Here is a 25682-nt window from a genome sequence, read left to right as displayed (position 1 = left end):
GTAAATAATTCAGTGGCCTCACTCATAAGCCATGTGTTTTGTTCCTAAATGAATCTGTGATTTTAAATATATATTGGTTAAGTGAACAATTCAATGACTCATTCATAAGTCACCCATTTTGTTCCAGAATAAATCTGTTGAGTGAATGATTCAATGGCCTCACTTATAAATCACTTGTTTTGTTCCTAATTGAATCTGTGATTTTAAATATGCTGGTTAAGTGTACAATTAAATGACGCAGTCATAAGCCACTGGGTGTATTCCTGAATGAATCTGTTGAGAAAATTATTCAATAGCCTCGCTCATAAGCCACTTGTTTTGTTCCTACATGAATCTTTGCTTTTAAATATATTGGTTAAGTGAACAATTCAATGACTCAGCCATAAGTCTCTTGTTTTGTTCCTAAGTGAATCTGTTGAGTGAATGATTCAGTGGCCTCATTCATAAGTCACTTGTTTTGTTCCTAAATGAATCTGTGCTTTTAAATATATTGGTTAGTTAAACAATTCAATGACTCAGCCATAAGTCACTTGGTTTGGTGCTGAATGAATCTGTTGAATGAATGATTCAGTAGCCTCACTCATAAGTCACTTGTTTTGTTCCTGAATGAATCTGTGATTTTGAACAAATTGGTTAAGTGAATAATTCAATGACTCAGTAATAAGTTACTTGTTTTGTTCCTGAATGAATTAGTGTCCTAAAAACTTCAGTTGAGTAATTGATTCATTGACTTTTTTCAGAATGAATCGATTGACTCATTAACTCATATATTGATAGATTCATATGGGCAGTCACTCATCAACAGCTACTAGTGTATCAGTGTAGAATCCCCACCACTTATGCACAGACTGACAGTCTGTCTGGAACATGCAATCACAGACAAGTGGGGTGATACAAACAGTGAGAAGTCCCAGTGCTGTCAACTGCATTTTAGCATTGTAAGGGGCTTATTTAATAAATGATGAACACATTTATTCAAGGTATAGTGGAAATGTGTGTGTGCAAAAGCATGGGGAGGTTCAGAGTTGCTCTAACAGATAATAAGCAAGCTCTGCTCTTTAGTTTTTAACACACATTAATGCTATTCCTGCTGCTCACCATGCCTTGCCAAAGCAGCTCAGCATCCTCCCTACCCCAACATCACCCCACTGTGGGGGACTCGGCAGACAGGGACGGACTCTCAAATGGGTGAAACAACATGCCTGGCAGGCAATGCCTGTTCACTGTCACCTGTCAGCTGTGTAGTGTGTACTGCTGTGCGGGTGGCTTGCAGTGTGTGTCAGCCATGGAAATGAGTTTGGCCTGCCACACGTCTGACAAATTGGGGCCCCCTGGCCCCTGATGCCTGGCACGAGACAGAGTGGCCCAGTGGGCATTAGTCTGTGCTTGACAACACCCCACCTAGCTGACCTTTTCCAAAACTGACCTCAAGCTGCCACCAATCAGCTTCCAGCTCAAGTATGCTGGTAAACAGTGTGTCTCTCATCAAGCCAAAAACACAAGGCAAGATTAATCTAACACATACAGCTCTGAAGTTAAATTTTGATTTCTAGTGAAGACAATATAATTAGTGCAGCCATTACAGTCATTAAACAAGATCAGGAATATATTGAAAAAATGTGTTAAAATGACTATTGTGTTTATATGTGACACTTTTGGTTGTCACATATAAAATAATTTTCTGTCATGTTTACGTCGATATGTTGTTTAAGCAGGGTTGTTATTTTAAACTAAAACTGATGAAAATCATTTTCAGTATTTAAAATAAAGCTGAAATAAAATGTAAAAACTAGATGAAAAACTTTTTACTTTTTTTTATATGTTGCCTTATAAGTTGAAGTAATAAAATTAATAAAAATTAAAAAATAAAAATAAAATTAAAATGATATAGAGTTATATAGATATATATAGTTATATAATAAAAATCACAAAAGCATGTAACAAAATTACTAAAACTAAAAAATAAAGGTTGAAATATAAAAAATGCTATACATATATATAATAAATACTACTATAATATATAAATAATACTAAAATAGCACTGTTCAACATCCCCTCGACATAAAAAACAAACGAATTCATTATTTAGAATAATAAAATTAAATAATAATTCAAAAAGAGTAACATTTAAGTTTTATATCCAGTTAAAGTGTGCTAGAATATTTTGTGTATTTTGTATATGTTAATTTGTCATTATTTTAAATAGTGTTTTTTGATATATACTATTTTATTACAAGGTAAACTGATATTATTTTTGTTCAGATTATTTTAAGAATTATTTAGGGATATATTCATAAGACAAATACCAATTGTTTATACTTGCTTATTTGCGTATAGCCTACCGCTGTATATTTTTGCGTAAAATATAACGGACCGCATCCTGAGCAATTTGAAGAACATTGCACACGAGGGCACCGAACCCCCCTATGAATACAATGGTCTCGTCCGTTGCTCTCTGGCCTGTCACGTGGTGCGGATGTCCTTCGCTCTTCTCTTTCTGCAGGCTAAACATGGCTGCGCTCTTAAGATCAGCCCGGCTCCTTAAATGTTCACCGGCTTCGTTGCTTCAGGTCGTAGGAAAAAGCAGACATGCACCGGCAGCCGGTCGTCTTTACAGCGGAGCGGTCGGGACTACACGTGCAGGGTTATGTGTCCGCCAGACAGTCCCGGGACGGTTAAATGTAAACAGGTATAACGCAGCATGACTCTGTGCCATGCGTGTGTAGATCATGCAGTTGTCATTGAGAGGTGATCAACTCCTATAACAATACTGAGCGGTTACAACACATTGATCATGTGGTGTATGCAGGTTATTTAACCAAATATTAACAAACAGACCTAAATCTGTTCCTCTGGTTATATAATGGTGTTTTATGAGAGAGATATGGCTTTATTAGCTTATAACCTGCAGTATGTGTGACCCATGAACATCAAATGCTAAATATATGAATGTAACCATAACACTTTTCTTTCAGCTTCTTTGTAATACTTATAACATTTTTCAGTCAGATTATTTATCAGTCAGCCTTTTGGAAACAAAGTAGTAGTATTAAAGCCTTAGTCTAAATACATAGACATTTGTCCAACTAAAAAGTCTATGAGGATGAGAATAGATATATCCATATAATACAATAGTGCTTTATTGTATGTAGGTGTTTAGGCTAATATTAGTCAGTAAACTGTATGGTAACGTGCCAAAAGTCAAAGGTCAACATGCCAAGGTCATTTTGAGCCATCTCAGAATACTGAACATCCTGTTGGCCAACATTTAGTTTGTTTCTTGCATGCTGGTTACTCCGTGTTTTCCTCATATTTGTCATATTCTATGTGATGGTTAGTTCACAGCAGTGACAAAAACATGCGTTTTCATTAATAATGCTTGTCCCCCTTAAATTAATTTCCAGAGGCATTTTTACTATTATAAGGCCTTTTTTACTTAAATATGTGTCATCATGTCAAGTTCTTGTGTTTTGTGCTATAATGAAACACTGTAGGACTGTTACCAATCAAATGAAACAGTATCAACAAAATCCATTTTTGCAGATGTCCCACAGAAGCTGCATTTAAAGTGGCATTTAGGTACATTTAAATAGACTAGTTATTGCAGCTCAGAGGCAGCATGAATGTATTCACACTGTAATTACTATTGCATAAATAATACTGTTTCAAACTAACATTTTAAATATAGAAAAATTAACCTGTCAGAAGTTTTTGGACGGTAAGATTTTTTATGTTTTTTGAAGATCTCTTCTGTTCGCCAAGCCTTTTTTTGCTTTTATTTGATCCAAAATACAGCAAAAGCAGTAATATGGTTGCTAAAATAACTGCTTTTTGTTTGAATATATTTTAAAATGTAATTTATTCTTGTGATCAAAGCAACATTTTCAGCATCATTACTCCAGTCTTCAGTGTCACATCATCCTTCAGAAATCATACTAATATGCTGATTTGCAGCTCAAGAAACATTTATTATTATTATTATTATTATTATTATTAATATTTAAAACATCAGTGAGTATCAATTTAAAACATCACTTTTTTTTCAGGATTCTTTGATAAATAGAAAGATGAAATAAAAAAGCTTGTACATGTAACATTTTGTAGCAAATAATAATAATAATAATGTTTTTTTTTTTTTTTTTTTTTTAGAATATTAGAATGATTTATGAAGGATCATGTGACTGGAGTAATAATGCTAAAAATTCAGGTTTGAATTCACAGGAATAAATTACATTTCAAAACTTATTTAAATAGAAAGCAGTTATTTTAAATAGTAAAAATATTTAACAATTTTACTGTTTTTGCTGTTCTTTGGATCAAATAAATGCAGGCTTGGTGAGCAGAAGAGACTTCTTTAAAAACATTAAAAATCTCGAAAACTTTTGACCGGTAGTGTATAAAACTACAATCTCTAGTTGGCAGCAAGTCATTGAATCATTCATTTAAATTATTTGTTAAAAATCAGCCAGGAACAAAGCACTGTCTGTCTTGGACTCTCAAGGTGTGTTTTTGTTTTGCTTTTGCAAAGTGAAGAAATTAATGCAGTCATCTTGCACATTATTAAAACAATTATGATATTATCTTTGATGATACTGTAACACTTTAACACCAATTTTCACTATTAACTAGTTGCTTATTACCATGCATATTAGCTGTTCATTAGCACTTATAAAGCACATATTAATGTCTTATTTTGCATAGCCATATTTTAGATCCTGTAATCTTACCCCATACCTAAACTACCTTACTAACTATTAATAAGCAGGAAATTAAAAGTCTATTGAGGCAAAAGTCATAGTTAATGGTTAGTTAATAGTGAGAATTGGGCTCCAAAGTATGACCGACAGTTTACATACAAGAACCTAGGGGTCTACTGATTATCGGCCTGCCTGATTATTGGTGCTAATAAGCATTTTTATGGTTATCAGTATCAGTCATTTTTGATAAAAATAATTTAAAAGCATTTAAAGAAAGCTTTTGTCAGAGCCCTTATTATTCTTAATTTTGACATAAATTGTCATTTTCACACCAGACATATATATTGGTTCAAAATATTGGTTATCGGTCTACTTGATCTGTAATAATTGGCATCGTCATCGGCCCTGAAAAACTAAAAAGTCGACCCCTACAATAACCCATACTTATACATGAAACATGGGCATTTTATGTTCGATTTGATCCGTTTTTGTAAATGAGGCTTATTAATTTCGGAATTAGTTTTGAGGTGACCACATTGATATTGATACACTTTTGTTTTGCAGCCTGTCCTCATATAGATCGGCCCTGCCCTGTGTGAGTTGTCGTCAGTATGGTGTTGTCCCAGAGCAGAGGGGCCTGGTGAAGGATGAGCCCAATGTGGCGGTCCGCTCCAAGCAGGCTCAGCAGTTTGACTGGGCTCTGGCCAAACTAGACAGCTCAGTCCGAAGGACAGGCAGGGTCACCAAAACACTGCTGCTCCGTATCTTCCATGATATTTGCAGAACAGGTAGTTGTCTGTTTGTTTAAAGATCTTTTTTCCATCCATTTTCATAAATAAATCTCACACGTCATCTCTTTTCTGAAATCACTTCCAATAGGATATCCAAGTGGAAATCAAGCCCTGTTGTTGCTGAGAAGCTGTGGCTCTCTGCTTCCTGAGGTTCCCCTGACTGAGCGCATAGAGCTGTCACAACGGATCTGGGATAAACTTCAAGAACTTGGTATGCGTAGGGACCATTGAACAGTTACTCGTTGTACTTCTAAATCTGGTTTTAACTTTCATATTGCTGTTTGCTGCAGGCGCCACTTATGACGTGAGCCATTACAATGCCCTGCTCAAGACGTACCTGCAGAATGAGTTCAGATTCTCTCCAACCGACTTCCTTGCTAAAATGGAAGCTGCTAATGTTCAGCCAAACAGGGTGAGTATAATTGGGCCCTATGATTTCCGCAATGCAAAAAAAAAAACGGTGATGGCATTACGGAATTCAGTCATAAAAATTGAATGAATGCGGAATGTCACGGAATTAGCCAAATTTTGGATAAATAAATCAAAAGTAGGTGGGTACGCTTAAATCAGAATGCGATATGGACTAATGTTTGTGAACAGTAAGAGACAATAATACTTTTTATATAGAAATCCTCCATGTTCTGCATCTCTTTGTGAATAAATGACGCAGACATGTGGTTTCTAAAAGCACGTATTAAAGCACACTCAATGCTCGCAGTGTTTCCAGCCTCTGCCAATTCAATATAAGAGTACATGAACACATAAACATCATCTCTAGAACTGCTCTGAGAGTCATTTCAAACTTACAGCAGCCCTTCAAAATAAAAGTCCGCTTTAACTTGAACAAACTGTGACATAAATAGGAATGTTTTAAGGAATATTTACCAGAAAAATTATTTACCATAATTTGTTTACTAGAAAAATGTAAATGCTCAACACAATATTTCTGAAAAAAAATCATATTTTTTTATTAAATCAATTAATTAGAGAATTTAATTAAAATTTAATGAAACCATTCAAATAGAATCCAGAAAATTAATTGAAAACACAGAATTTGGTGAAATTAAAACTGATTTCATAGGCCTTAATTTTTCTTTTTAAATAAATTGCTGTTAAATTGTGTAAGTTTCATAATTTCAATTAATTAGACATGCTTTTTGATTAATATTTTTTAATTTAACAAATAAACAGAGTCTAGATAAATTAAAATGCAAATAAAAAAATGGAATCCAGGAAAATTAAAACTGGAAAAATGAAATTTAGAAAAAGGTAAACAGAACATAAGGTAATTGGTAATCAGAAATGTTAGAAGGGAATATGTATTTTCAACAACAGAAAAAAGGGAATATATATTTCAACAACAGAAAAAAAAAATGCTGAAAAAATGTTACTACAAAAAACTATCGATACCTTTTTAGTCTCTAAAACCGACACAAGGTGCAATAAACAATGAATGATGTTGTATAGATATTATGTCTTATCACTGATGATAGCTAGGAATTGGTATCATGTTTATTTACATTTATAATATATTGTGACCGTTTAGGTGACCTATCAGAGACTTATTGCAGCCTACTGTGAAGTTGGCGACATTGAAGGTGCAAGGTGAGTTCTGATTTTTGCCAAAAGTGTGAATTAAGTAAAAAAAGTTTTGCTTGGCTGTCACAAGAATAAAAATTCACAATTTTTGCAGTACAATCCTGGGCTTTATGAAGAGCAAAGACCTGCCCATCACAGAAGCTGTGTTCAACTCCCTAGTGACAGGCCATGCCCGCGCAGGGTAAGTGGACAGTGCTGTTGATCTGGTGCTGCTGCTTTGTGTTTGGTACCCATGTGTTGAGTAACTATGTGTGTTTGTGCAGAGACATGGACAGCTCTGAAGGCATCCTGTCAGTCATGAAAGGTGCAGGGATTGAGCCGGGCCCAGACACGTACCTGTCTCTCCTCAATGTGTATGCTGAGAAAGGAGATATTGCCAAAATTAAACAGGTCTGTGATTATGGGGGATAAAATGAACTGATTAAGAGAATGCTGTGTATAATGGTGCATTTTTTTTTATATTTCTGTACCAATTTTTGAATGGTTGTGTATACATCTTTTATTTTTATTTAAGAACCTTTTTATTTAACATAGTAGAGTTAAAAAATATCTCATTCGTATCTCATATTTTATTTTTTTTCCTCTAGACTCTAGAGACAGTGGAGAATGCGGATATCCATCTGATGGACCGAGATTTGATGCAGGTGGTTTTCAGTCTGACTAAGGCCGGCCATCAGCAGTATGTGCCTGAGATTGTGGAGCGTATGCGTCACGAGAGGGGATATGTGCCAGGTGTGTCATGTCATGGAAGATGAAGGAATATGGAACCATTAGCTTCGAATTTTGCCCTAAGCACTTACCACAGTGGTCCATACTGAGCCATAATGGTCCCATATGTATTCATAGCAGTGTTCTATTTTAAGTGTTTTAAATATGAACCCAGGCCAATTAGAGAAATGGTATACATACAATATTGATGCAGTGAGAAGTTGTTATGGGATTTTGGGAAAGTTATCAATAATTGATCTAGTTTTTTATTTTGATACTGACCCATCCATTTGTTTCTATTTCCTCAGATGCTATGAACCTCTGCTTGAGTCTGATTACTCACGGACATGAAGAGACTGCGTTTTCTGTGCTGAAGAGCTTCACCGGCCTGCTGGTAGAGTCGCAGACCAGTGACTCCCCAGACTTGGGCAACTTCTTTCTTCGCCACTGCGTCAATATGGACAAGGTAAAGAAAATCTAAACATTTTTACAAGTGATATTAAGTGTACATGTTTTCATATACATGAGTTCTTTTACGTTTACACTAGTGTTTTTTTTTTTTTTTTTTTTTTAAACGCATATTTTTTTGCTATGGTTATGCCTGTCATTTACACTACTTTGGTGTTTTCAGCCCTCGAAAACTAAGACTTTTGAAAATGCTGCAGAAAACGTTTTATTTGGAAAACTCTGGGGTTGTGTTTCAGTGTAAACAAACAAAAATGGAGACTTTTGAAACAGTGGCATGAAAACAGTAACATCATGCTCATTTGTTGGGTCTCATTTCGGAGGCTCATTAAAGAAAAGTAACCATTGAATTGCAAAGTAGTAAAATAAATGATAGTATTTTACAGTCAATTTTATTACATATGCAGCCTGAATGGTCATGTGACATGCGTTTTTGGTTGTGTGGTGTAGATGGAGATAGTTTCTGAAACACAGTGAAAACGCCAGTGTATATACGATGATAGTTTTCATTTTAAAACACCATTTTTAAAATTAAAATGCAGTAGTGTAAATGTGGCCTTAATGTTATTAGTGCTGTGTTAATTTGGATGTTTATGCCTTATAGTCTGTGGAGAACATAGTTGGGTTTTGCAGAGATCTAAAAGATTCAGGTCTGCACTCATCGCCACTGCAGTTCACCCTTCAGTGCGCCCTGGAAGCCAAAAAGACCGGTGAGTACAATGATGAAATCTTCAGTTTAATGTTATTGCTGTTAAAATAGCAATAACATTAAAATAGCCATGTTATAACAATACAATACATAATTCAAAGATAATAAGGGGATAATTCATCCAAAAATGAAAATTACGGCATGATTTACTTAACCACAAGCCATCCTAGGTGTATATAACTTTCTTCTTTCAGACAAATACAATCAAAGTTGTATTAAAAAATGTCCTTGCTCTTCCAAGCTTTATAAGGGTAGTATGGCTGTTTATATTCAATAGTCAAATAAAGTGCATCCATCATAAAAAGTACTCCACACTGCTCCGGGGGAGTTAATAAAGAACTTCTGAAGCAAATTGATGCATTTGTGTAAGAAAAATATCCATATTTAAAACTTCCGCTAACTGTTGTACACACATTTATGAGAGCGTGGCATAGGCAAATGCGAAAAAAAAAAACCAAGAGGAGACTGGTTTTCCTTTGCTGTGAACAAAACTTGGTTCTCACGAGAGTTAGCGGAAGCTTTAGATTATGGTTAGATGTATGGCTTTAAATATGTATATTTTTCTTACACAAATGCATTGATTCACTTCAGAAGGCCTATATTAACCCCCTGGAGCCTTGTGGAGTACTTTCTATGATGGATGGATGCACTTTATTGGACTTCAAAATCTCAACAGCCATTCACTGACATTATAAATCTTGGAAGAGCCAGGACTTTTTTTTTTTATGTAACTCCCAATTGTTTACGACTGAAAGTCATATACACCTAGGACCTTGAGACTGAGTAAATCATGGGGTATTTTCATTTTTTTTTTGTCCTTTTAGCCTAATAAGAAACATAACAAGTTTTTTTACATTTTTGAAAAATATTATAACTCAGGATTATTTTAACAGAATTAAAATGATCCTGTGTTAAACATTTCTGGGCCCAGTTTCAAGATCTTTTTCTTTTTTTTTTTGTTTTTTTTTGAGTTAATTTAATAATCATACAGCTCAGTTCTCAGTTTGTGTAAATATGCTGCATTATTTTAAGGTATGGCTGTTGAGCTTATGAGAAGGATGAAGGAGGACGGCTTGCCCCTCAGGCCTCACTACTTCTGGCCCCTGTTTACACATTACCTGAAAGAAAAGAACATTCCTGGTGAGTCCTGATCTTCCAGCTGAAACACTCATCTAAACAGTCATTATTGTGCATCTTGCAACCACTTTTAGTTCTATAATCTGATGTTTTTCCTATTGATATTCAGTCAATTTGATTTGATTCAATCAGTCAATTTGGTGTTGTCCATCTGGATTAAATTGACTGTGAAAAGTTAGAGTAGGTTATTCAGACTAACATTTAAGAGCAGTAGCAGCAGCGCCACTAAGTGCTACAGATGGTGGAGCAGATTTGGTAGAGCTGGGGAGTGTTGTGTGGGAGTATAAAAATATAGATAATTTAATTATAAAACTGCTATTGTTTTGCATTAATAAGTGCAGTTACTAATAATATTACATGTTCATTTGTTGTTTATTAAGTTTACAGATTGAGCAGTAAAGCACCAAGCTTGAGTTGGGAAACATACCATATTTACTTTTCACAGTAACTTGCAAAATCTAAGTTTTATATAGAAAATTAATATTCTGCTCAAATGATATATTCTATATTCTATTGATATATTCTACTCCAAATTTAAATGTACCATTATTCTTCTATAGTATACAGAAATGATTGACAACTTCAGTGATTGTGTGATTTAGTTGCAAATTGAAGAAAAGTTTGTTTTTTAAGGCACTTTTCTTCTTACACAAATGAAGTGTAAAACTGACAAAATCTGATTTCTTGATGATTTGATTTTTTTTTTATAATACTGATTTTATAATTTCAAAATATGAAGCAAAAAGTAGAAATGAATAACTAAGACAATAAGTACTCCTCGGCTGCCATTTACTGTTTTGATGTATTTTTTTAATTTTACAAGAATGTTTGAATAACATTCAAATTGGATCATTTTAGAGCTTTAAAGTGCTGGGAATAGTTGTATGAAATGCATTAAAATAAAAAATGTAGTAACATTCGGCTATTTCTGCCACACCATGGTTAAGTTGGCATTACTCCTGGTTTTCTGACATGCGCTGTTTATAACATTTTGGGCAGAATTTGAATGATTCTCAATCTTGCAGTAACCTTATTCATTCTGCGGCAAGTTCAAAAGCGTCTTACTGGATCTTGCAGTATTGTGCACTAACAGTGTCACGAAATCAACTTTGGTTCCTGAGTAAAGCTGTTCTGAGCTCTGACAAGTGTGTTTGCATTGCGATCCGAACTGATAAACGGTCCACACTGCGCAGCTCAAACATAGTATGCTTTTGTTACGTTTGCCGAATTTATTTATTTTTTATTTTTTTCCATATGAAACAGAAAAGGCAGCACTTAGGAGTTGAACAGCGTAATTGTTGTGCCAGTGAGACAGTTTACAAAATTTAGTCGCACCGTCTGGAGCTCTGTTATTTATTTAGTTTTGGAATAGGAAAAACTTACTCTCTCTTTGACGACTTAATACAGTTCTGTCAATTTAGATGTTGAATATACATTTTTCCTCCATAGTTCTTTGTTTGTCTATTCCAGACTAACAAATAAATGTTCTGACAAAAGAGCACGTCCAGATAAATCCTGCTGAAACTGCAACAGCGAGTATAAAAACATTTCATATTTAACCAATAACCTTCATGAAACATGCAGGATCGCTCTCACCTTTCTGTTCCTGTACGTTTTTTTTTCTGTTTGCTCAGTGTTGAAGTCTGCGCTACGTGAAGGTTACATGACAGAATTTGTAGTGACTGGGTCTCATGTAAATGCGAGCGCTCTGAGGGAATTCACTTTCAATTACGTGCGCCGCTGTGCACGGCCATGAAATATTTAGCGCCATGTCACATTCTGTCCACAGGTGTCACCAGCGGGCAGACGCCCATCCCCCCCTTCCACCCACCGCTCTTCCGTCCACCCGTTCACGAGTGCGGAGAGGGGGAAAAGTTTGCATTTTGATGAGGTGTGGATTTGGGCAGGCGAGTTTGAGAAAGCATATGCTAGCTTTGTCTCGGCAGCCGCGAGCGAGCGGCGCTTGTCAGATTCAAGAAGCAATGCAGCTCATTCCTTGTGACATGGCGCGAGAAGAATGCCTTAGTCCCTCACGTAGCACACAACAGGCTTCTGCATCTTAAACACTCTTCGCACTAGTCGCAATTTTTTTTTTTTCTCTTTTTGTCATCCACTTGCGATTATGGGTTCTTTTGAATCTCAGTAGCTGCAGAAAGCCACTTTAGGGCTTCCATCAACTTTAATATCCTTCTGAGAGGAAGCATCTCAAGGACTAAAGGTGGGAAGTGATCTTGCCGTTTAGTTCCTCTGTATTTGTTTACATCATCTTGTTTCTGGAGCATACTTGAACTTAAACTGGCATGTTTTTCTGACTCGTTTTGAACATTCATGTACAGTATATGTGCTTTCTTGTTTCAACAGACCCAAGTTTTGCTTGAAGCAAGATATACCTTTTGGCTTTTTAAAATTTTAAAATCCATTTCAATTTAAAATTGAGCTTGCTTGGAGATACAGTTTGAACTCTGACCTCTCTCCTTTAGTGCCCCTCTAGTAAGAGAGACCAGAGTTTTGCTTACTTCCCACACTTACGGTTCAATCATCAAACCCGGTGATGTAGCAAACAGAAACTTGGAGGTCGCCCGAGAATTCATTGAACCGGATTTGTTCCATAAAAGCCCTCTCACACACTTTCTGAATTGAGAAGTTTTGAATCGGTGGGTGATGTGACTGGATATCCATTTTCCTTTCCCCATTCACATGCTACCTATCAGCCAGCGCTGTCTGAGCCAACTTTTATGGCTGACAAATGGATCAATGGATTATTTAAGAGCAAAACAGGTGTGTTCCTCTCATAAAAATGAAAGAATGAATAGCCAGACGGCTCTCAGGCTCCATTGAGAAGAGTGTCTGGACGACTGTTTACGTTGCATGAAAGCAAAGAGCTACTGAGTTGCAAGAAAGGATGAATGGAGAAAGATGCACAGATGAGAATGAAATGGAGAGATGGGATGGATGGATGGAGACTTCAGGTGCTTTACCTGGCTAATGCTCTCGCGCACCGGTTGCCAGTCGCTCGTGGTGCCAGATGCAGGTTTAATGGCAGATAAAAGCCGCTCTTATCTTTTATTCAGGTGTGTAGGTGTCCCCTGAGCATTGCGATACTGAGTGCTAAGCACCAAGGTGAAGAGTAAACAGAACACAAATCGCTGGTTCACGTGTTCCCACACACAAACGTTTGCCCGAGTAGGTCGAGAGACTGTTCCATATGCATGTGGTGCTTTAGGCGGGAGTGAAGGGCCCTGCTGGAGAGCCGGGTACAGGCCTGAATCCTCAGCCTGAAGGAGGGGTTCCTCCAGGTCATGCCACTGGATGACTGATGTGATAATTCTAATTATCCGAGTATTTTATTTCGTTTGTTTATTAATGCTTTTGATTTAAGACCTGGTTCAGTGAATTGTAAATACCCTTGGGCTTTAGGCCTAAATCATGTTGCTCAGAAAAGAAAAAAAAATCTCAGAATCAGTACAGCATTAGTCTTGTGCTTGTGAAACCAAGTTGTGTTGTGTGTGTGTTTTTTTTTTTTTTTTTCTTTTTTTTTTTTCTTTTTTTTTAATATTTAAGTTATTGCTTGAATTGGGTACTTTGAATGAACTGGTATGATGGTGGGATGTTGTTTTTTATTTATTTTTTAATTTATTTATTGTTTTTACATCTACATTTTCCAACCTGAGGTTTTAAAGGAAATGCTGAATTTGCCAAATCTGAGACAAAACATGCTCATATCGTCTTCCCAGATTTATACTAAGAATCGTTCTTGAAACACTTGTCAGCAAAAGAGAAACTTTAAGTTTTTCATGTGGTTATTAAATGCTACTGTTTTTTTATTTTTTTTCCTTTTATTTTATGTATTTATTATTATTATTATTATTATTTTTTTTTTTTTTTTTTTTTTTTTTTACAATACAATAGTATTAGTGATAGTAATATTTGTTTATTTACATTTAATTTTTTTTACCTTTTAATTTTATATTGATGCAGTTTTTTCAAATTTAAATGGGTGAATTGAATCAACAAGCGTGATGGTGGGGTGTGTTTTTTTTATTTTTTATTTTTTTTATTTTTTTTTTCCATTTGTTGTTTTTGCATCTACATTTTTCAAACTGAGAAATATGACCATCATGTTTTGAAAAAATGCTGATTTTGCTGTATCTGGGACAATACACATTTAAATCATCTTCCCAAATTTAAACTAAGAATCGTTCTTGAAACTGTTGAAACAGTATTAGTAATAGTAATTTTTAATTTTTAATTTTATTTAAATTGTATTTGTCTTACTTTTTAGTTTTATATTGATTTTAATTTTTATATTCATTTAAATGTTAAAATATAAATTAGAAAATTTAATTTTATATTTATAAAATATGATTGCTATTATTATTACTACTACTACTACTACTAATAATAATAATAATAATAATTATTATTATTATAAATATATTCTTATTGTTGTTGTTGTTGTTGTTGTTGTTATTATTATAGCCATATTGAATAGGGTAAAAAGCAGGTTTTCCTCTTTTTATACTTTGCTTATCACATGTATGACAAGACCATAGAGTATCCTATTTGTCACATTTAAGGTTTCTTGAGAACTTGAAGGCCTTGTTTGGCTCCATAGACATCCAGTCCTCCATCTTTGAATTTTGGTGCAGCAGATGCAACTTTTGTATGTTATGAATTACATTTTAAGATGAACATATTTGAATAAAACATTTTTTGTTTCCTTTAGGTACTCTGCAAGCTCTGAAAGCCATGCAAGAACTGGGTGTCGCGTCAGATGTTGATACTTTTAGTATCTATATCCTGCCGTCTTTCCCATCAGTGGACAGTGCCCGCACTTCTCTTAAGGTAATTGTACTGGTTATGTGTGTGGCTTGTTGGTTTATGTGACCGTTCTGAAACACTGTCTAACTTGGGTTGATAATTGCAGGAGGCAGGTATTGACGTGGACGCCAATGTTTTGATTGCGGCGGAATTACGAACAGAAGCATCACGTGGAAACCTCGCAGAGCTGTTCTCTCTGAGTAAGCATTAGCTTTCATGAAAATTGACCTCTTTTCCTTTATCACAACCACTCTTTGCCCATATTTCTCATGTGTATATGTTATATATTATCACAGACACAACTCTGTGGATAGATTTTTTTTTTTTTTAGATGTACCCTGTATGATAGCGCTCATCACTTGGAGACTAATTGCCGTCCATCAGGACTTCACATACGTAGCACTCAAACATCCACTCTACCAAGCAGCTACATGCCCATTAGGCCTTTTAAGTGATTAGCAAGTGAATATCTATACATCTGTCTGTCTGTCTGTCTGTCTGTCTATATTTCTCTCTCTCTCTCTCTATAGGTTTATATATATATAGGCTTCCTATTTTATTATACTTTAAAATATAATTTATTTCTGTGATGCAGTGCTGAATTTTCAGCATAATTACTCCCGTCTTCAGTGTCACATGATTCTTAAGAAATCAACATAATATGCTGATTTATTATCAATGTTTATTTTTATGGAAGCTGTGATGAATATCTTTAATGAATAAAAAGTTGAAAAGAACAACATTTGTTTAAAATTGTAATCTTTTAAAACAATATAAGTCTGTACTATCACTTTTTTTTGCCATTTAACACAGTCTTGCTGACTAAAAGTATTAATTAAAAAAAAAAAAAAAAGAAAAGATTTACTAACCCCAAACTTTTAATTAGTAGTGTATATTATAACACAAAATTTATATTTGGAATAAACACTTTTCTTTTAAACATTTTATCAAAGAATCATGAAAAAAAGTATTACAGGTCCCAAAAATTAAGATGTTTTCAACATTGCTAATAAATCAGCATATTAAAATTATTTCTAAAGGATCATGTGACACTGAGAGTGACTACAGTAATGTGCGGACAGTTCAGCTTTACTTCACAGGAGTAAATTGTATTTAAAAGTATATGAAAGTAGAACATGTTATTTTTGTTATTTTCAATTGCAATAACATTTCACAACATTATTTTTTTTCTGTATTTTTGATCTAATAGATACAGCCTTGATGAGCATAAAAAATGTATTTAAAGGGGTCATCGGATGCTAAGTTGACTTTTACATGTTGTGTGAACGTTAATGTGTGTTGGCAGTGTAAATACAAATCTGCCCTATAATGATAAAAATCCATGCAGTGGTTTTTAATTAATCTGTAAAAATAATATTCCCTTCTTCAAATCGAGTCATTCTCAGATGAGTTGTGGTGTCACACCGACAGAGGCCGCTCCCACGATAGTTGACTGACATGAGCGTTTTACCTCAGATCAGCTGTAACAGTCCGCCCTGTTTGTTTTGATGCCGGAGCAGGGATGTAAGTTAGACAAGAATATCTCTGATTGAGCGATTGAGGTGTTGTGTTGCTGGATGTAATAATGAACATAGTGGTCGTCATTTACTCCCGACATCTGAGCCGCTGAAGATGCAGTGGATTACGTTTGTTTGTGAAGGGAATGCACCTCCTGATCTACATATATCCGTCTTTGTTCGCGCAAATCATTCATGATCCAGCTTCACTTACAGCAGAAGTGAGTATAAGGGTTTTTTAATGAATCTTTGCGATCGCCTTTACTAATAATGTGCTAGTTAGAAAGTTTAGTGGCTAAACGCGGCTAAATGCGGCTAAAGTAAACAGGCTCGTCACTCCACAGAGAGAAGAGAGGGGTGGGGTGAGCAGAGCTCATTTGCATTTAAAGCAACCTCGACCAGAATGAGATGATTTTTGCAGAGCTTATTTTGGCAACGTTGTTGTTGTTTTACACAACCATTGAGAATTTTTAACCAAAGTATATTATAGATTTTTCATTAAGACCCTAAAGAATCAAATCAACTTGTGGAAAATGGGCATCCAATGACCTCTTTAAAAAAACAATAACATTATATACTTGTATACATTTCTTTCTTGCTTTCTTGCTTTCTTTCATAATTTGTTTTTCAAAAACACTTTTCATTGATAAGAAGAACCGTTATTAATAATTGATGATTGAAGTGTTTTCTGAAAGATCATGTACTAAAAACATACACTGAGGAATGACTGTGGAAAATTCAGCTTTCAAATATAAAAAAAAGACATTTTAAAACATAAAATAGAATAGAAATTGTACGAATATGTAAAACTATTATTGTTTTTCTGTATTTTTGATCAAATAAATGCAGCCTTAGTCAGCATGTAGGAATTCAAAATGGGTTTTAAAACTGGAATTCTTTTTGTTTTAACCCAGAAAGTTGGCCAAAAGATCTAACGAGTCAACATGAGCTTTAGTAACAATGTTCAAAAAAGATAATAAATCAGCTGAAATGTTTGTTTTCATGACATTCATCACATTCGCACTCTTGCAGTGTCTTCACCTGCTCTTCCAAGCATTGACCTGAGTGCTTTCAGAGCCAGTCTGATCTCTGGATTCAGAGGGTAAGTAATGAAACAAACTATGTGTGTGTGCACTAGTAGAATTTTCTGCCTTTTGGCTAGACAGCCACTCATTCGTCACCTCATGCATATGGACGCAGTCATCTCTAGCCCAATTACAGCATGGGAAGAATGCAAATAGAGTTTGTCCTCTTTGTTGCTTTGCTTCTGACGCCTCGCTGTCCGATGCTGAAAGACTACTAACAATCCCGACTGCCACTGATGGTGAGATGCAAGGACTGGCATGGCCATTTGAGCCATCAGCTTGGCTGTCAGTGTTTATTTTGTGCCTAATTCCCCCCAGACGATCACCTCATTTCTCACACATACTCATAAACCTGTCATGGTATTTCATTTATCACATCATTTTCTTATGGTATCACTTAGTGCACTCAGTCAGCTTGGATCTCAAATCAATCCCATCATGCGCAATAGTTAAGGACCAGCTCTGTTTTTAACTCTGATTTGAGCGCAGAGGCCGTAGGGCAGCAGATGCTGCTGTCCTCTGTATTTAGCAAAGCATTTAGATGTGAAAGCCGAGCAGGGAGGTTGCCGGCAGCGATGGATGTCAGGTTTGTAATTGGGGTTGTCAGAAGGGTAGAGGGGGTTGTCGGGGCCCTGTCTCCTTAGCGACCTGCTCTTGTAATAATCAAGGTCAGGAGATAATTTAATCATTAAACAATGTTGAATCTTTTTTCCTTCCTCGTCTCCCTGCTGTCCGCCGTCAACACTCCCTACCAGCGCTGCATCTTGATTTCTCAGTGTGTTGTTGGACTGAAAATTTTTGTGTATATCTGTAACCACTGAGGCTCTAGAAAGAGTTTTTTAGATGTATTTCAAATAAATTGATGATATTGCATGATGAGCATAATATTATTTTTTTAAATGTATTCAAAACAGTATAATCATACAATATATATGCTGATTAAAACATTGTACAAATTTTAGATATTTTTATAGAATTATTTTCCAGTTATTCTCAGCTGTAACATATTTAATTTGCTTTTTGAGTGCAGTCTCTGTCATTATTTAAAAAATCATTAGGTATAGACTAGGTAAGGTAATAAACGAAAAATTATGGAAAGAAATCATGAAGATTCATTGGTCAAAAAGTGTGAGAAGCTGTATGCTCTGAGTGGACAAACAAAGCCTTGTCACACCAAATCTGTACTTGATCTTGAAATCACTCTCTGGCAGGTGTTATATAGAAATAGTTAGTTTGAAAGTTGCACTGCATTTTTTTTTTGTCCGTGTCTGTATGAAAATCATCTCTGGTCTTCTACTGCCCCCTACAGGTTTCACAATGTGGAGCTAATGGCAAAGGTAAGAGAGAAACTAAGTTATTTTAAGAAAGATGATGAGAAAACAAATGAAAAGGACCTTTTGTTAAAGTGACGTCTTCGTCTGCTGTTACAGATCACAGAGCTTCTCTATAAAGATCCTCGGTTCAATAGTGCTGACCCTGAAACTTCTGGTAAGTTGCTTGTTTGTACTGTTTTTCCTGCCTTTTAACGTTCTGTATTTGCCTGTTCATATTTATGTATTTAACTTGTTTTTTTTTTTTTGTTTTTTTTGTTTCAAATTTTGTAGAAGGGGAACCCTAGCCCCCATCCCCCCCCCTTTTTTTCATGAAATTATATTATTTAAAAAATGGTGTTTAAAAATAGGTTTTAATGAACTGCAGCATGGCATTATAATTTTTTTTTAAAAATGTACAATATATATATTTATAATAATATAGGGCCCTATGAAATCAGTTTTTTTTTCCCCTCAAATTCCATTTTTATGTTTTTCCAAATTAATTTTTTTCTGTTTTTAGTTCTCTGGATTTTTTTTTTTCCTGTTTTAATTTTTCTAAACTCTGTTTTAATGGTTAAAGTACATTTTATTAATCAAAAATCATCTCTGATTAATTGAATTCATGAAACTTACATAATTTAACAGCAATTTTGTAGAAGTTAAAAAAAATTATGCTTTTTTTTCTCAAAATTATTTTTATTTATACCTAAATCTGTGTTCCATTTAATTTTCTGAATTCCATTTTAATGGTTTCATTAAATAAAAAAAAAAGCATCTATAAATAATAGATTTTTATTAAAAATAATAATAATATGTTTTATTATTTTATTATTATTATTATTATTATTATTATTATTATTATTTTTAAATTCTTCTGGTACATAAGTTTTGATAAATAGCTTTTCTGGTCAATATTCCTTACAAATAGTGTTTCGATAATAATTTCATTACTAGTAGTAGTAGTAGTTTTATCTTTACATTAAGTAATATATTTCTGTTACAGTTTCTTCAAGTTAAGCCAAACTTTTATTTTGACTGGTCGCTGTGTAGACCTTTCAAATTTCTGTTTGTATATGATATGACGGTATTTTTGGTTTTTCTCACAACAAATGGTAAATGCTCATAAAGTGACTCAGAGCAGTTCTAGGGATTATGTGTCCATGTACTCATATATGACAACACGACAAGCGTCACGCATGCTTTAGTATGTGTGTAGTAAACTAAATCGCCAGTGTGCCATTCATTCACACAGAGACATGCAGAACATGCAGGATTCATATTTAAATAGCATTTTAAAGCTTAATATTTTTGATTTAAGTGTAGTGACCTGCTTTTGATTTGTTCATCCAAAATTTGGCAAATTCCATGAAATTCTGTGTTATACAATTAAATTCCATTTTTATGACTTGGTTCTCTGATTCCGTCCACGTTTTCTGCATCAAATCATAGGGCCCTAATAATCCTAGCTGATAGCCAGTATAATTTCTTGTGCATCAAATCATATGTTCTCTGAGCTGGTTTCACTGACAGTATTGTGTATGTGTATGTGTACGCAGAGGTCTGTAGGTCCACTGGCAGTGATGGAGTTTATCCTGACAGCCGTACTTTGCATTAAGTGTGTGTGTCTGATGCAGTCTGAATAGTAGTCGTGTGCATGTTTACATGAGTGCTGTGTGCTTGCTGACTCTGCGCTGAGTTAACAGAGCTTCTGCGAGTGTTTGTCGTCTCGCTGCACTGGAGCTGGCCTCGGCGCTGGTGTCCGAGCAGGTGGGAGCGATGGAGACGGTCTCTCTGTCTCATCCCATCACCGTGCACAACGCAAATGTGTGCGTGAGGCTGTCAGCTGCCAGCCACTTGTTAAAACAGACTTCAGTCAAGTCTGCAGCAAAGCTGACTGTGTCAGCATAACACACACACACGGTTTAAAAGCTTATTTGCTGGATTGCAATATTTTTGTTGTTCTGGTCCTGCTGAAGCACCCTTTGTGACTTTATAACGTATTTATAGAAAGCAGGAAGTGTCAAATTGGTTTTTCTCTCCTTTTTTCGCAGAAAATGTGGCCTACTTCCTTTACAACCTGACTGATTCCATGAATGAGACAGAGGTGCACTCCAAAGAAGAGCAGCTTAGAGAGTACTTCGGCCTGCTTAAGAACATGGTATGTTTGAAAACATTCAAGCAAAGTGTCACGAACAGTTCAGTTTGGGGTCAATGAGTTTTTTTTTTTTTTTTTTTTTTTAATTCAGCAAGTAAGCTTAAAATTGATCATAAGTGACAGTAAAGGACATTTATAAAATATAAAAGATCTCTTTTACATAAAGCTGTTGTTTTGAACATCAGTAAATCCAGAGAAAAAATATATTATGATTCACAAAAATATAAAGCAGCCAAAAAATAAATAAAACGACCATAATAGAGTAATTTTTCATGGTCATGTGACAATGAAGACTGAAGTAATGACTCAAGTAAAGGTGAAAATGTAACCTTTTTTCTATAACAGCAATGAATTTTAAAATGGAAAACTATTTTACGGTATTACTGTTATTTACTGTATTTTGGCTGTATGGATCAAATGTCGGTATGCTGAGCTAGTGCGCAGAATGTTTAGCAATTTAACAGCAATTTATTAAAAGTTTAACATAAATTACAGGCCCTATGAAATTTTTTACGTTTCTTAAATTTTGTTTCATTTTTACCAAATTCTGTGTTTTCCATTAATTTTCTGAACTCCATTTTTAATTAAAAAAAACAAACAAACAACTAATTTATTGTAATTTTTTGTGTATTTACATTTGTCTGGCAAATAAGTTTTGATAAATAATATTAAAAAAAAAAAAAAATCACAATATTAGGCAGCCAAAAAAACTAAACAAAACAACAAATAAGCGTATTAGATTGATTTTTGAGGATCATGTGACAATGAAGACTGAAGTAATAACTTGAAAAAAATAAAGCTAAAAATGTTTTGCTGTATTTTTGATCAAATATCAGTATGCTAGTGTGCTGAATTTTTAGCTTGCAAAAAGTAAAAACTACCTAAAAAAAAAAAAAAAACACAAAGAACAAGAAAAGTGTAATTCTGCATCTGTTTGCTGTTAAATGTAACATTCTTCAAAATACATTAGTGATCAAATTATAATTATACAAACGTACCTAAATACGGAAGCTGTGAAGCAAAGCTAGAGACCGTTTTGGAACAAATGAATGAGTGTGAATATATTTTTTATAATTTTTTTTTTTTTTTAAATTTTCTTGTTGAGTAGTTAGTTGGAGTTCATAATTTCTCTGCTTTCAGAATATCAGCATCTCGCCAAACATCTTTAGAGGAATCAGGAACATTTTGGAGTCTTACCAAGTTCCAGAGCTTGTTAAGGTATTTTATGATTAGTGGTGTTTGCAAAGGCAAATATTATTTGACTATACTTGGGGATATTATTTTGACACCGTTCCCACACCATTCAGCCTTCAGCTATGAATGATACCAAAATTCAACATTAGAGGTGTGCTGTTACTCTTCTAAGTAAAATAAATTTATTTGCAGACAGCAAAATGGCCAAAAACCCCATAGACTCCTATAAAGGAGAAACTTAATTAGCAGCGTCCTTGCAACCAAACCCTAGTAAATGCATAGCAACAACCTGGCATCATAGAGATTTTTGCATGGGCAAACACCACTAATATTATCTTCAGAAACTTTACAAATCTGTTTTTAATAATTTTATTTGGATCTGTAATAGTACAGTTAATAGAGCAGTTTATATTTTATCTTTCAGGATGTCCTTGCTCTTGTGGATAAAAAGGAAAACGGCTTGGATAATGATGCTACACTGCTTAGAGTAAGTGTTTGTTTGTTTATATATATATATATATATATATATATGTATATATATGTATATATATATATATATATATGTGTATATATATATATATATATATATATATATATATATATATATATATATATATATATATATATATATATATATATATATATATATATATATATATATATATATATATATATAATTATAATTATTTTTATTATTATTTTATTTTTATTTATTTATTTATTTTATTTATTTTTTTTTACCAAAAGTGCTCAGTCCATGCACTTTGTCAGTCAAATAACCTTATATTTTTGTCAGGGTTTGGAGGGCAAACTTTCATTCCTGGAGAAGTCCCTGGCAGAGCTAAAAGCTGAGGGCAAGCCAGCAAGTTCCACCCTCAAAAAAGTAATCACTGTCCTGTGTGCCGAGGAGGTGAGGTCTACTGCTCTCATAAATACAGTACAGTATATTTAGGGTTCTGATTGGTTTTAATAGTCATTGGTATAGTGGTCAACTGATTTGATTGAACCAGTTATGCACTTTATTTTAAACGCAAGAGAAGATTTTATTTTGAACGTAGAAGGCTTCCTGCATCAGCCGTTTCCAGTTATTTTAGCTGTTCACAAAAACTCCATTATGCTACTTGATGATGCAAATTGGTAGCGCAAATAATTGTATTATTCTACTTTATTACCTATAGTGGCTAATAAAGTCCTGCACATTTACAGAAAATATCATGGTTCCACATTGTAAAATAAGGTGGTTGTTGGTCTGTCACTAGTCATTATTCAAAACCATTTGCCAGTATTAGTGTATATACGTGTGTAGCTGATTTTACTCATAACTTTGTCTGTCATCAGAAACTGGAGCGAGCTCTGGAGCTTAAAACTCAGTATGAATCCGATATGACCCCTGCAGCGTATGCCATGCTCATCAACCTGTGCTGCCGCCATGACAATGCTGAGGAAGCCCTCAAGCTAAAGATAGAATTGTAAGTTGGATGTACACATCATCACCATCATGCAAACATCCTTGTTTTGCTGTAAAGTAATTAAAATGTCATCATTTGCTCACCATCATATCGTTCCATATTTGCAACACCTTTCCTTGTTACACATTCTAAAGAACATTCTGGTCACTTTTTCCAAACAATGAGTAAAGATGGAGTATTCAAGCTTCAAAAGGAAGCAAAACCAACATAAAAGTAGTCCGTACGGCTGTGTTCCACCTTCTGATAGCAACATCTCTTCACTGATGACGTGCAATATTCCAAAAAAAACAAACAAACAACAAAAAAAACATAATTTCAGTTTCACACTGACTTAAAGTTTCCTGATAATTTACTCAGCCCATGCCATCCAAGATGTTCATTTCTTTCTTTCTTTAGTCAAAAAGAAAGTAAGATTTTGAGGAAAACATTCCAGGATTTTTCTTATCTAGTGAAAGAATCTGTCATTTTCTTTAAAAAAAAAAAGCTATACTTTTTAACCACAAATGCTCATCTCGCACTAGCTCTGCGATGTACAACTTAATGCATTGTGTAGTCACGTTGGAAAGGTTGCACGTGACGTAGGCGGAAGTACCGACCCAGCAGTGTGCTTTACAAAGCGAACGTGCAAAGAAAATCAAACGCCCTTTACAAAAAAGGTAAAACAACGTCAGACAATTTTGAAGTTGGAGGAGCAAAAGGAGATGGAGTTTTTCGCCTTACACTACCTTTTTGAACCAAAGTGCACAGACAAAGAACTGTGTACGAGTTGTGACCTTTCCAAAATGATGTAATGCGTAAAGTCGTAGATGTGCATCACAGTGCTAGTGCAAGATGAGTATTTGTGGTTAAAAAGTATATACATTTTTATTTTTTTTTAGAAAATGACTGATTGTTTTGCTTGATAAGACCCTTATTCCTCAGCTGGGATCATGTAGAGCCCTTTGAAGCTGCGTTGAAACTGCAGTTTGGACCTTTAATTTGCTGATCGCCATTGAAGTCCACTGTATAGAGAAAAGAAAAGTTTTCCTCAAAAACCTTAATTTCTTTTTGAGTGAAGAAAAAAAAAAGACCAAAAAAAAAAATGAACGTTCAGAAGTGAATTAATCCTTTGAGATCTAGCTTCATAGAATGATACATTCACATCTATACTTTTCTTACGATCGCTCAATAACATGCCAAGTAGAGGAAATGTCAAAATGATCAGTGAATAATGATTTCAATTTTGTTTGGGTTTTTTTTGGTCAGACAAAATTGCTATCCTATAACAGTCATTTGAACCATTTTTGTGGTGCTCTTTGGTCAGTTTGCAGCTTGACAGTCCTTATTTACTTTAAAGTGGCAAGGATATTTGTTTAAAAAATGACTTTATTTCTTTCACAAATTAAATGATTTCAAATGGATTTGGAACAACCTGAGCAGGGTGAGCAAATAATGACAGTTTAATTTTCAAGTGAGCCATCCACATTCAGAGCACGAAGAATGTGACAAATGAAAAATTCATTTGTCAACCTGTGTTTACTGTTTCTTCATTCAGGGCTCGCAAGGACTCTGAGGTAGCGCTGGATGCTCAGAAGTATGTGGCCTTGGTCCGAGTCCTATCCAAACACGGCAAGCTGGAAGGTTAGTGGCCATGTGAAAACCTCAGACCCTTATCTGAAATAATTACAGATGCCCTCTTATTTTCACCATCCCGGATTAATGAAATAATTTAGTTTAGTTTGTCACAAATAAAGTGGGCCGTCACATTAGATGTGCCTTGCCTCACTTTTTAAACCACTTAGGACGTCAAGGTACCAATGAGCATTTCTATTACTTATCACGGCACTATCAAAAGCTTGCCACTCGCTTAATTAGTTTCTTAAAGGCGCAGTTCAGCGCGAGCGGCCGTGCGAGCCGTGTCTCCGTGCGAGAGTGAGGTCCGAGACACCTGTCTGTCCTCGCGGGGACATTAATCAGCCATTATCTGAATTCCACGGTGGATTTCTCCATGCTCATGTAAGACGCAATTACAATAAAAGTGTT

General features: G+C 34.7%; 1 protein-coding gene across 1 annotated transcript in view; it reads left to right on the top strand.

Annotated features, from left to right (window-relative positions):
* The first annotated feature begins 2470 nt into the window (after window positions 1-2470).
* The window catches only part of lrpprc (leucine-rich pentatricopeptide repeat containing), a 68425-nt gene continuing 45213 nt past the window's right edge, over window positions 2471-25682 (top strand). The window contains exons 1-22 of the mRNA XM_051126415.1: window positions 2471-2689; window positions 5262-5485; window positions 5577-5699; window positions 5779-5900; window positions 7035-7093; window positions 7182-7268; window positions 7351-7477; window positions 7675-7819; window positions 8104-8261; window positions 8865-8970; window positions 10002-10109; window positions 14833-14951; window positions 15034-15127; window positions 17477-17546; window positions 18839-18866; window positions 18960-19017; window positions 20894-21000; window positions 22138-22215; window positions 22616-22678; window positions 22988-23101; window positions 23530-23660; window positions 25195-25280. Coding sequence (XP_050982372.1) covers window positions 2511-2689; window positions 5262-5485; window positions 5577-5699; window positions 5779-5900; window positions 7035-7093; window positions 7182-7268; window positions 7351-7477; window positions 7675-7819; window positions 8104-8261; window positions 8865-8970; window positions 10002-10109; window positions 14833-14951; window positions 15034-15127; window positions 17477-17546; window positions 18839-18866; window positions 18960-19017; window positions 20894-21000; window positions 22138-22215; window positions 22616-22678; window positions 22988-23101; window positions 23530-23660; window positions 25195-25280 — 2386 coding nt within the window. The 5' untranslated portion in view covers window positions 2471-2510. The remainder of the gene's footprint in view (window positions 2690-5261; window positions 5486-5576; window positions 5700-5778; window positions 5901-7034; window positions 7094-7181; window positions 7269-7350; window positions 7478-7674; window positions 7820-8103; window positions 8262-8864; window positions 8971-10001; window positions 10110-14832; window positions 14952-15033; window positions 15128-17476; window positions 17547-18838; window positions 18867-18959; window positions 19018-20893; window positions 21001-22137; window positions 22216-22615; window positions 22679-22987; window positions 23102-23529; window positions 23661-25194; window positions 25281-25682) is intronic.

This window comes from Labeo rohita, chromosome 13, assembly GCF_022985175.1.
Source record: "Labeo rohita strain BAU-BD-2019 chromosome 13, IGBB_LRoh.1.0, whole genome shotgun sequence".
NCBI classification, from domain to species: domain Eukaryota; kingdom Metazoa; phylum Chordata; class Actinopteri; order Cypriniformes; family Cyprinidae; genus Labeo; species Labeo rohita.
This window is presented reverse-complemented; position numbering and strand designations above follow the sequence as displayed.